The following is an 11992-nucleotide window of genomic DNA, read 5'->3' on the forward strand; positions in this document are numbered from 1 at the left end:
CTACCAGTGAGCTTTTTATGAATGAGCGATTTTCCACTAAATAAATGTCAAACTTATTTACGTTTTGGGGGGCATATTTTCAGTTAGCAGATGGGACTGTCTGAATCGCGATTCCATCTTCTACTGCCAGGTAACGTCGTAGAATAATCTTCAAAGGGGGTTCTTTATTAATGAATGAATGCAATGAGTAGGCTACATGCCTGAAAATATCACGAGAAGGGAAAAATCAGTTGTAAAAACTTTAAATTTAAATACAAACAAAATACCATAACATATTGTTGGGATGAAAGCATTGGATAGGCCTAAATGTGAATCATTACTTGGTGAAGCTGACTGAAGTTCAGTGCTTGTCATTGCACCTGGAGAAGATGAAGTGGATAGAGGAGAGATCATTGAGCTCAGAGAAGGTATTATTTTGACTCCACATGTACATCTTCCCAATCAACAGACGAGAGGAGTCAGAGAGGCAGAAGTGAACTGGTGGAGAGGTAGTCATGACTCGAGCCTTTCCCATCCAGTATATTTGAAGCATGTTCACCATTTCTACACAGCGATTGTTGTCCTTTGCTGACTTCACAATCCCTAGGAACACTACACACACACACATCACACTAATTATTTGAAATGTGAAAACATAATAATAATTAAAAAAAATACTCTACATAGGCAGAAGACACATTAATAAAAGTATTGCAAGGTTACCTTTTCCACAAAGCTCCAGAAAGGGGAAGTCCACTAGCCTTACAAGTTGTATCCCAGTCAGTTTTGACCCTTAATAAAGTTTTTTGCATTGAACATTGTTTAAATGGATTACAGGTGTAATGGAAGAATTCTAGTGGCAATGTGTAGATTTGAATAGTCAAGAGATGGCGGTTTCAATAAATTTATTTTGTTTGTACAAATTAAGAATTAACAAAGTACTTTGTGATCAGTCATAACGAAGGAGGTGCTAGCCACAGGTCGTTCGCAAGAGTGATGAAGAACAACCCTAAAACCCTGCCTTATATAAACTTTAGATCAAATGGTTCTTCTGATGGTCAATCCATCAATGTAGCGAACTCTGTGATTGGTCAGCACTGCTCAGTGACAGTTTGACTCCATACCATGTGTCCCACAGTTCTTTGATGTGGCATCTCTCCCCAAACCAGTAGATAGTAAAGCCACAGGAGTTCACCAGTCAAATGGTCAACTGTCCTTTGTGTGGACATCTTCAAACAAGTATTTAATTAACCCCACCCATGCAACAGGAAGGGTCAGAGCAGCTTGATCAGTTCATCTATCTTAAACTGCTCCCTCAGATCACAATAACAATACAATTGAATTCACATTGTCTCCAGACCAGCTGTCTCATCCTCCCCAGGTGTCATAAAATGGCATCTCTACCAAATGGAGTTGTTTCAACATTCATTGTATCAAGCTTCTTAACCAACTTTAGACTTCCATTAAAACACATTCCTCATATATAAAACACACACATTATAACTGTATTCCAAATTTCCACCACAACAGGTAAACAGGACACATTAAGAGGGTGTTACAGCCACTGCACTTTTCAACTTCCTGTCTCTTTTCACCCCCAGCTGGTTCCACTGTCATTGCCGGTCCTAGCGCATTTGGTGCCCTAGGCAAGGTTTACCGACAGTGGGAGGGTTAATTTAAATGGATGCACTTGGGAAATTGCCACCCCCCTCTTAATGCCACCCTATACTAGGCGGCTGCCTGTCGCCTATAGGAAGGACCGGCACTGTCCCCTGTGTTTATGTTCCTGTCCTGCCTGAATCCTTCACACCTGCCACCCATTAGCTCATCCTGCAGTACATCAACCCTGGCTTTTCAAGCACACCTTGTCAGATAATTGTCACTGCTACCATGGTATTATTCACATCTAGATCCCTCAAGTAGTTCTTGAACTCTTGCATTTTTTGCTAACCTGTTCTTCCTTCTTTCTGCCTGCTACCAGCCAACCCTCTGGTTCATCTCTGTCTGCATGCTAAAGTGCATAGACAACGAACACAAGCCATTCTAAACCCATTCTGAGATGGAACACTCACCTGTATGGTTATTTGCTCCAGTTTTCACGCCGGATGTCTGTCTTGACCACACGCTCAATGGGAACAGGGACTCCGAAAAGCATAACCACAGGGAGGTGTTGTAGTAGTGGTGTCCGCAGCAGGAAAGTCCTGGCTGGGCTTTGTAAGCAAGGGACCTGCCTTGGGAGGAGATGCAGCATTCCTGGGTGGAGTTAGATCGTTCCTTCAGCAGAAGGCTCCCACAGCATTGGGCCTTCTGTGGGTTCCAGCCCAAGAGGGTGAGGTTATATAGAATGCCGTGGCAGCACTTTAGTTGTAGGTCTGAGTAGTTGTAGTCCTTAGTTCCACAGCATGTGGTCCTAATAGCCTTGTGCCTGCAAAGACAGAACAGACTGCGGTCAAATGCATACTTATGAAATGGTCTCAGGTGAGTAATTCATCTCACGCTATCAAGTTTTACAATAGATTTATTAGCTTTATTGTCCTGGGAGATGTACAATAAGCACACAATGTAGCATGTGTCAGTACTTGAGCTGCTTTATGGGGTAAAAGCTCTTAGCTTAAAGATGCCCAACAACACAACAATAAGACCTAGAACAGACCCTTTCTTGTGAGCAAATGGTGAACAAAAGCCCATGTGGCTATTTGTAGCTCTCTGTTTGCAAATGAACCACATAGCAAGGTAAACGCCTGACATATTGGGCCATTCCAATCAGAATCAGAATGGGGTTAGAGTTACAACCAGGAATTAAGTGCGCTACAAGCCTCGGACTTCCCAACTCCCACGCTGTCATCCATGTTTACTGGATAGCCTTTCGAGTAAGCACATCTCAGGGCACTTCAGAGTCCCTCCCTTTAATATGTCAGACTACCTCAAAAAGGCCCTCTGACATCACAAATGTCTTCAAAAGTCTTTAACCACTAGGGGTTAAACAAGCTGGGATTTACCACAATGTAATCAAAAAAACACTTTTGCATAGATCTGTCAGAATCAAGACCACAATTGATTAGATAGGACATGTGTGAGATTTGACCATAGAGGTTTACCCCAGCAAAGACTTTAGTTACTCTTTAAAGGGATGGTTCACCACAAATCAACTTCCTAACTGTACCCGGCAACCATATCACCACGCACAATGCTTCCTTCTGCTCAGTGATACTATTGTGTGGTAGAAAGCACATACTTCATGAAACTGCTCACAACAAAGTCTGTGGATTATCTTGAGTAACCGGGTCATGCTTTCTGGATAGAGACACTACTGTTGTGTGTTAATGTATTTTAGGGCTTGGAACACCACAAACTGAGGGCCATCTAGCTCCATTTCATTCGAGAGAAGGCAAACAATATCTCCAAACCTCAACTCACAACTCACACTAAAATCATTTACATGGATAAATAGCACTACAGTGATGTGTCCACATCCCAATACAATTTCACAATCCTAATATCTCTGACCTGTTGTTCATTTGGTTGACAACACTTACCTCACCTCTGCCATTGAATTCATTGCATTTGTTAATCATTTGTACATTCCATTATTTATTTGTAATTGTGTGTATTAACATGTAATTGTCTTTTATGTGCAATCTGCTCCAAAAAAGAAAGACGTTGCCACCTTTCAAACTAGTGTGATCCAGTGTTGAAATTATAATTTAGCCTACATACCACAGAATGGTAATGAATGGTAATAAATTATTTAGTGATTTTTACATTCAGTCATTTAGCAGACGCTCTTATCTAGAGCGACTTACAGTAAGTACAGGGACATTCTCCCCAAGGCAAGTAGGGTGAAGTGCCTTGCCCAAGGACACAATGTCTTTTGGCACGGCCGGGAATCGAATCAACAACGTTCTGATTAATAGCCCGACTCCCTAACCGCTCAGCCATCTGATATGAATAATTGCATTACACATTACACAATGTGAATGTATTAGTTGTTCATACTTTCAATTAATTATTCTCTGACTTTAAATATTATAATTAATGATGACAAAATTATTATATTAATCATAAATGATAAATGGTCATCCAAATGTATATTTATAATAATAGCACATTAGTACATCACTTCACTACACCCCTTTCTAATGAAGGAAACAGAAACCTCCAGTAACTGCTCTCCACCCTGAGGGTGAGACCTTGTCTCATCTCCTATTGAGGCAGAATGGAGGAAAGGTCAAGGCACAGACACACCCAGCAAACCAGACAGGAACATTACATTCTTCAGACAGGGAGTTTGACTCGACACATTTACAGACCCACATAAAAAGAGGTATTGTACAGTCTAGCAATGCCTAGTCTAGCAAGACATTTTAACTGGGTCTGTCTGTTTGTTTAATGCAAAAATGTTCTTTGCTTTCCAGAATGTCTGAGGTTTTCCATTGCAAGACATTGCATCAGATTAACTCATCTGACTGGAGACGATTGACTGGGGTTTTTCCAAACAAAACAGTTTTTTCCACATTTTTCACATCATTGTCATCATGACAATGATGTTTAATTCTTGCCCTTAACTTTTCCATGTCTCTGTGTCTCACTGCCTATTTTTTTGTCTGACTGACAATCAAACTAGTACTGCTAGTTTATGTACCCTTAGTATAGATAGTCCACATATTTAAATTTTAGGTCCCCTGTTTATTGAATGCACCTTCCTGCCAAAGCAAATTCCTTGTCTGTGCAAACTTTCATGGCGAATAAATCCCATTCTGATTCTGATTCTCTGCCTTTAAATGCCTCTGTCTGTCTCTGTCTGTCTCTCTCTTACTCTCTCTCACAAATAGTTATGAACAAAAAGACCATCTCACTTGTGTCCGTTGCAGCAGGTCTCAGATTGAGGATAGTTGTTGTCCTCTTCACAGACGTGATCTCCCTGGTTACCCTTACGGACAGAGAGACGCGCACCAGTCAAAGGGCAATCACGAGCATGCACACACAGACACCTGCACTCATACACATAGACATGCTGGCCCCACACAGAGACATACAAACAAACAAGCACATGCAACAACACACAAGCACGTAACACAAGCCATAAACACACACAAAAAAGAGAGAAAAATAGGATGTGACAGCACATGTATGAAAGATTACCAAATGTGACATTGCACTCATACGCAGGCTAACACTGGTATTGTAAAAGAAAAGTAATCTCCCAGAAATCTCCCAGAAACACAGAAAAAGGCAACAAACTCTTACCAACGTGGTTGGTCTGAGCACTGACAGCCGAGTGCCCAGCACAAGTGACACAAAAGAACGGAATTTTTCCGTCAGACACACACACAGAGAAAAGTGCCCACGCCAGAAGATCTAGGCAGGGTGGGGCTTGATCGCAGCAGTTACTCTGAGGCCACAACTAGGGAATCCAGAGACCATTCACCAGCATCGAAATGAAAGCAGAGTAGAGCGGAGCAGTAAAGTAGACTCAGTAACTACCTCAGACTGAAATCAGCTTTCAACCACTTCCCTCAGTTGAGAACCTTTACCATTACAAGCTTCACCTGTGTTCTGCCCCACTCTGCTGTACTGGATCTGCCCTGTTCTTCCCTGTGATCCCTACCAGATCTGTGATCCCTACCAGATCTGTGATCCCTACCAGATCTGTGATCCCTACCAGATCTGGGTTCAAATCTGACCTTGGCCCTTTTTGCATGTATTTCCCCCCTCTCCCTCTCTTCTCTCTCCCTGCCTTTCATTTCACACTTCACCAAAAAACTGTCCAGTAAAGCATGAAAACATTCCAACAATATATATTCATAAAAGGATGCAATAGCCAGTGGCATTTACTCACTTACATCTAACCTTGCAAACCCTGGAGATTACTCAAATACATTGTATGAATGCTTGTGCGATGACTGGAGGGTATAGGGACAGTGTAGGTGTGTAAAGAGAGTGTTTACGACAGAATTCAGCTGAAGAGTTGATTTACCTGAGTCAGGTTTGTATTTCTGGATACATCATTAACTGCAGAGACAAGTTTCCAGTTTAGCATCAAGTCCTACGGGGTGGTTCCATATACACATGTATAAATAAACCCTAATAATTCTATATGAACAGTCATTGCAAACAATATATAATATCTTAAAAGTGAATACCTAAAATGCATAATATATTAAACCTAGATTTTATTGTGAAGGTGGGGGGGGGGACCAAGAGTGAGGGAGATTAAGATCACTTCTGTAATAAAAATTCCCAACTGTAATTTTAGACACTATCCCAAACCTCCTTCATGTGCCAACAGTCAACACTTAAAAATAGCATTACAATTTACCCTGACGTAATGGTGATCTTTGAAAGATCAGGATTGTAATCTCATTTTCAGGAATGTTTTCGAATTAAGGCAAGCATTGTGGTTTGTGAACAAATTAAGGATCAAATCAGTCTGTCTAAATATTTTGACCTGGTTGTACGGTAGAAATAATATAGTCTATATAACTGGATCTCTCCGGTCCATTCTGGGGTCTGGGTTTGTTTCTGCTATGCTGCAGGTCATGTGACATGGCAGCTGCATTTGGTATGTTAATACAGTTTGATGAGCTAGCTTGCTAGTCAGGCTTGTTACCTTCAAAAAAAACTTTTACGTAGTTGACATTTGACAATTGACATTTGTCCTATTAATTGACGTTTGTAAAATAATATTTAAATATATATAAAAATCATAATAATACATGTTTACACTGCATTATGATATCTCCACACTGCATACTGGCACTGATCTTTAAGGGGCCATGGCTAACAGATCAACACTACTGTTACAGATTGACATCTTTGAATAGCCTTTGGTGACATGATCTGTGTGTGTGCGCCAACCTGCAGTGGACTGGATTTTTGGTTTACAGTCATGTAGGGACAACACCTTCAAGTTGTCAGTGCAACACTCTTTTTTGGGGTCGTATTGATCATAGCTGCAGCATAGATTCTGATAATTCGTTTTGTTCAGTATCTTTTTTTCAGGGCCGCAGCACAACTGTTTCTCTGCGTCCCAGGACTCTGTGGAAAGACACAATTTTTTGTGTGAATTTGTGCAATTAAATTGATGCTCAGAACCACTTATAAAATTGGAAACATGGGAATGTTGGCTTATTCAGAGCAGAACATCAAAGCAAGGCAAAGGCATCCTGTGGCATTTCCCCAGACAGTCTCTATCCAGTTTGAACCTGTCAGCTGCTAGTCATCCAGCTGCCTTTGGTATTGTATGATAATACAATACCATATCTAAATATTATAATATCGATATATGAGTTTGATTGTCAGTCAGACAAGTCAAATGTTTTGGTCTGCTTTTTGGTAACACTTTATTTGGATGGTCCATCTGTTGACACACTATAGGTTATCATTAACTACTCAGTAGCATGCCAACAATGTATCAGTTTACATTCAACAAAACTGTTTCAACAGATATGTAATTATGCATTCAACTAACTGTCTGTAGACTATCAGGTGCATTTCAAGTGTTGATCTACAAATTTGACTGAAAGTGTCTGCTGACGTTGAAAGCTTGTTTTCAACAGGTCATAAACCAATATTCAACTAACTTTCTGTAGTTTGTGTGTTGCATTTTGATAGTCCATCTGGCACATTATAAGCTGTGAGTAGCTACTCAGTATCATGTCAACAATGTATCAGTTGACATTAAACACAGTTTCAACAGACAGTTAGTTGAATGCATAACTACATATCTGTTGAAACAGTTTTGTTGAATGTAAACTGATACATTGTTGACATGATACTGAGTAGTTAATGAAAACCTATAGTGTGTCAACAGATGGACCATCCAAATGAAGTGTTACCTGCTTGGATACTTGATGTTACGTTAACTAAATTGACACATTTGTAGAACTAGTATGTTTACACCTCTCTGCACTGGTGACAGACTAATCTGCAAGGGACCCTGGTTAACGCAGATGTAGATTTTGGTGTCATATACATACAGCATGTCTGTACGGGTGCTAGACTAACCTTTTCCGCAAGGCCAGGGCACCACATCCAAGGTGTGGTTGCAAGTCTCGTTCCGTATGTCAAATCGAATGACTCCGCAACATTTGCTGTGTTCATTCTTTCTGTTCAGCAGTTTCCCCTCTTTACCGCAGCACAGCTGGGTGTGTGTGTCCCAGAGCTCTGCATGAGGATGACAACCCGGACTGTTGACTGAATGCAGCTCCATTGATGTAAAGAACCCCTTCTCAGGCAAGGGTTGCTGATATCAGTTGACATGACAGACAAGCTATTCGGCGCCAACACCAGTGTCATTGGTTGACCTATGACAGTCTTGCACATATCTTTAAATGTCATCATAGGTTAACTATAAAACCCTGGGCTTCGAAAGCTTGTAGCACAAAACAAGCAGCATTGATACCAAACCCTTCAGTAAATAACTAGACGTGGAGATATTGACTGCTGTGGGGGGGGGGGTTTATTTACAGAACTTTCTAAGATCCAGGTAATGTGTTCTCTGCTGGGTGACTCACAGACCTGAACCACAGCAGTCGACTCGAGCCTTAGGCTTGATGTGCACCGTGCCATTGCAACAATGTTCATTGAGAGGGTTGTAGGCTTGGTCCCCACAGCACTGCGACGCATTCTGGTTCAACCCAAAAGTTAAGTGACCTGTAAATAGATGGTATCGTGTTACATAGTACACAGAACAGATACCTACAGTAATGTATACATACACATTGCAAAAAAAGGTCATAGCATCTGCCCACATTCTGTACAGCGCACCTTCACAACAGGTAGCATTGTTGGGGTGGAAAAACTGTCTAGCGCACCGTTCCAGGTGCAGATTCTCACAGTGCCTGAAATAAACAGTTGGCTTGAATCACACAGTGTCACACCTTTCTCATATTTCAGATTTAAAACATGCCAGTGATAACAATCCATGTCAGGGTTATGTAGGCTGACTTTACAGCTGCGGAAATTAAGTGAGATGGGTTTTGTATGTTTTGTCAATTAACATTTTCATTTCAGTACCCAAGCTAAGCAGTTTCCCACTTCCGCTTCTGGTCTTGCGCTCTGTAAAAACTGCAGTCACCAGAGCGAAATTAGAGTGGAACTTCTCCGCGCCTCATAAGGCCAAGAGAAGTTCACAAAGAGTGTGCTGTAAGCGGGAGGGAGGTATGGAGGGAGGGAGAGAGGAAGAGGGGGGGGCGGAGGAAGGTATGGAAGGAGGGAGAGAGGAAGATGGGGGGGCGGAGGAAGGAATGGAGGGAGGGAGAGAGGAAGAGGGGGGGAGAGAGGTATGGAGGGAGGGAGAGAGGAAAAGGGGGGCGGAGTAAGGTATGGCGGGGGGGAGGGAGGGAGGGAGGGAGGGAGGGAGGGAGGGAGGGAGGGAGGGAGGGAGGGAGGGAGGGAGGGAGGGAGGGAGGGAGGGAGGGAGAGGTATGGAGGGAGGGAGAGAGGAAGAGGGGGGACGGAGGAAGGTATGGAGGGAGGGAGAGAGGAAGAGGGGGGCGGAGGAAGGAATGGAGGGAGGGAGGGAGAGAGGAAGATGGTGGGAGGGAGGTATGGAGGGAGAGAGGAAGAGGGGGGGTGGAGGAAGGTATGCGAGATGGGGGATAGTCTTGGTCCAGGGCAGACGGAATTATGGACAGGGTGACATCCTTTTCCCTACTTGGCCCCTCATCCACATGGGGGGATTTTATCACTTTATGTTTCTTACATCTCCTGTCCAATCAGTTGAGGCAAAATAAACACACACCAATAAATGAGAAGAAGAATTCTGTCTGGTCTGATTTATGCCTAGTCTTATTACCTGGGATTGTCATGGACATCACGTTGAGACATCTCCTGTTCTGTGGGCAAAACATAGATCACACATTTTCATGTAACACAAAATACTTTGTGCATAACTATCATTTAAGTAAGAGTGCATGGTATCCCAGTTAACTTATTAAATAGGGAAGGGCCTGCCTTGCAACAATCATGAAACAACAATCGTGTAACAACATGTAACAACATGTGACAACATGTAACAACATGTATCAACATGTATCAACATGTAACAACATGTAACAACATGTATCAACATGTGACAACATGTATCAACATGTATCAACATGTAACAACATGTAACAACATGTGACAAAATGTATCAACATGTAACAACATGTAACAACATGTAACAACATGTATCAACATGTAACAACATGTAACAACATGTATCAACATGTGACAACATGTAACAACATGTATCAACGTGTAACAACATGTAACAACATGTGACAAAATGTAACAACATGTGACAACATGTAACAACATGTATCAACATGTAACAACATGTAACAACATGTAACAACAACTCGGCCCAACACTCACAGCAGCACACCACAGCATCACCCACCTGGCCTCACTCACATGATCAAAAGGGTGTGACCCTTGATTTATGACTGTTGGTTGGGGACAGTATTTGCCAGCTGGGGTATTGACTGGCAGAAACTGCTGGAGCTGCCTAATTACTGCTCGTTACAGTTCTGTACTTTGAAACCACAAGTTTAGGTCTTCTTCCAACAGGCCTAGAGAGCTACCAGCGAGACGGAGTATGACCGCGGACCTTTCCCTCCACCGAGAAAGTATTTTGTTTTGTTTGAACTTTAGTTTTTTGTTTTGCTCACTAAATGCCCAACCTTGGCTTAACCTATCCCTGCTTGTGCAGTTCTTGGGTCATATGAGGTCAAAGCCCAAGTGAGCTTCCTGGTCACCACATTATTTAATCTGATCCACGGAATCAGCTAGTTTTGGAGCGGGGGTAATGTCAAAAAATAGTTGAAACATCCCCACTAATAAATAGCAGCAGAGTATAGGGGATTTTAGCATAAAGGGCAATAAAAAGGTTTACCCTCCCAACACCAATGTTCAAATCAAACCTATACCCTTGATACGTCTTTTGGAATGACAGTAGAAATGTTGTTTCCAACTGCCTCAGTCTTTGGCTCTACAATAGTGATGCAAATTCATCCCAACAGTAGCTGACTTGTGTTGGAGGTCTTGACGAGACGCAACAAAACACAACCCTGTTGATCGGAAGTAATCAACTAAGGAGTATCAGCAGTAGAATACAGGGTAGGCTGTTTGAATCAGACTCCACTTTAAAGATCCCATGACATGCTGTTTTTGGATCCTTTTATATAGGCCTTAGTGGTCCCCTAATACTGTATCTGACGTCTCTTTCCCAAAATTCAGCCTTGGTGCAGAATTCCAGCCACTACGAGCAGTCCCACAATGAGCTTTCCTCAGGATGTGCCGTTTCTGTGTCTGTAGCTTTAAATGCTATGAGGAAGAAAGAGGCGGGGCTAACTGCCATGCTTTGGTCGTTTGCAACATAGACATAATAAATAGTAGAGGCCGCATTGGCTGCTGGGCGCGAGAAACACGGCTACCATCTTGGACAGGGCAAATTCCTAGTTGCGTAGCATCAGAATAAACAAGATGCCAGCACTGTGCAGCATATTCCTGCTCAAATCCGCAGACAATTGCAAACAGGGCTCGGGGGGATTACTTTTCACAAGTAAGATTTAACATCACCGTACTAATGGTTGTATTTCGTGAAAAGAATAACCATGTCCTGTATCATAGCTACATGTACCTTTGCAGCAAAGCAAACCACGTGAAAATCAGTTCGATATTCAGTTCGGTATGATTAATTAAATGCGCTGACAGCTCATTGCCCCAGCCAAACAGATTATGCTGAGTTGAGCGGTTGCCCGTTCCAAGATGGTGGCCCCACGGCTCGTCAGCGCCAGTAGGCAGTAGCGGTCGATGCGGCGTCTACTCTTTATTATGTCTATGGTTTTCAAGCCATGATGTCTGCAGGAAAAACCAATGTCGCGCTTGCACGGTCGTAGCTAATTTTTTCATTGGTGGGCCAAATTCTCTGTGCGGGCAAAGCAGAGAAAGGGGAGGTAACCTTCCGTATTGTGATGTCACAATATTGGGATTTTCAAAACCGAGCGTTTGAGCTCTCATTTTC

General features: G+C 42.4%; 1 protein-coding gene across 3 annotated transcripts; it reads right to left on the bottom strand.

Annotated features, from left to right (window-relative positions):
* Nucleotides 1-226: 226 nt before the first annotated feature.
* On the bottom strand, nt 227-8194 carry si:ch211-195m9.3 (galaxin). 3 transcript variants are annotated; one of them, XR_010877800.1, is made up of 7 exons: nt 7987-8184; nt 6838-7017; nt 5957-6025; nt 4836-4909; nt 2052-2404; nt 703-771; nt 227-591 (listed from the first exon to the last, which is right to left on the bottom strand). XR_010877800.1 is itself a non-coding variant. In XM_067246790.1 (7 exons), exons 1-7 carry the CDS (start codon nt 8189-8191, stop codon nt 341-343), a joined length of 1167 nt encoding a protein of 388 aa, XP_067102891.1. In that variant the 5' UTR covers nt 8192-8194; the 3' UTR covers nt 227-340. The 3 variants fall into 3 exon arrangements, 2 of the variants coding, with proteins under 2 accessions (XP_067102891.1, XP_067102892.1); XM_067246790.1 differs by having other exon boundaries at nt 5957-5991; nt 7987-8194; XM_067246791.1 differs by lacking the exons at nt 227-591; nt 703-771 and adding an exon at nt 796-1621 and having other exon boundaries at nt 5957-5991; nt 7987-8194.
* Between the last annotated feature and the right edge of the window lie 3798 nt (nt 8195-11992).

This window comes from Osmerus mordax, chromosome 11 (assembly GCF_038355195.1).
Source record: "Osmerus mordax isolate fOsmMor3 chromosome 11, fOsmMor3.pri, whole genome shotgun sequence".
Lineage (NCBI taxonomy): Eukaryota > Metazoa > Chordata > Actinopteri > Osmeriformes > Osmeridae > Osmerus > Osmerus mordax.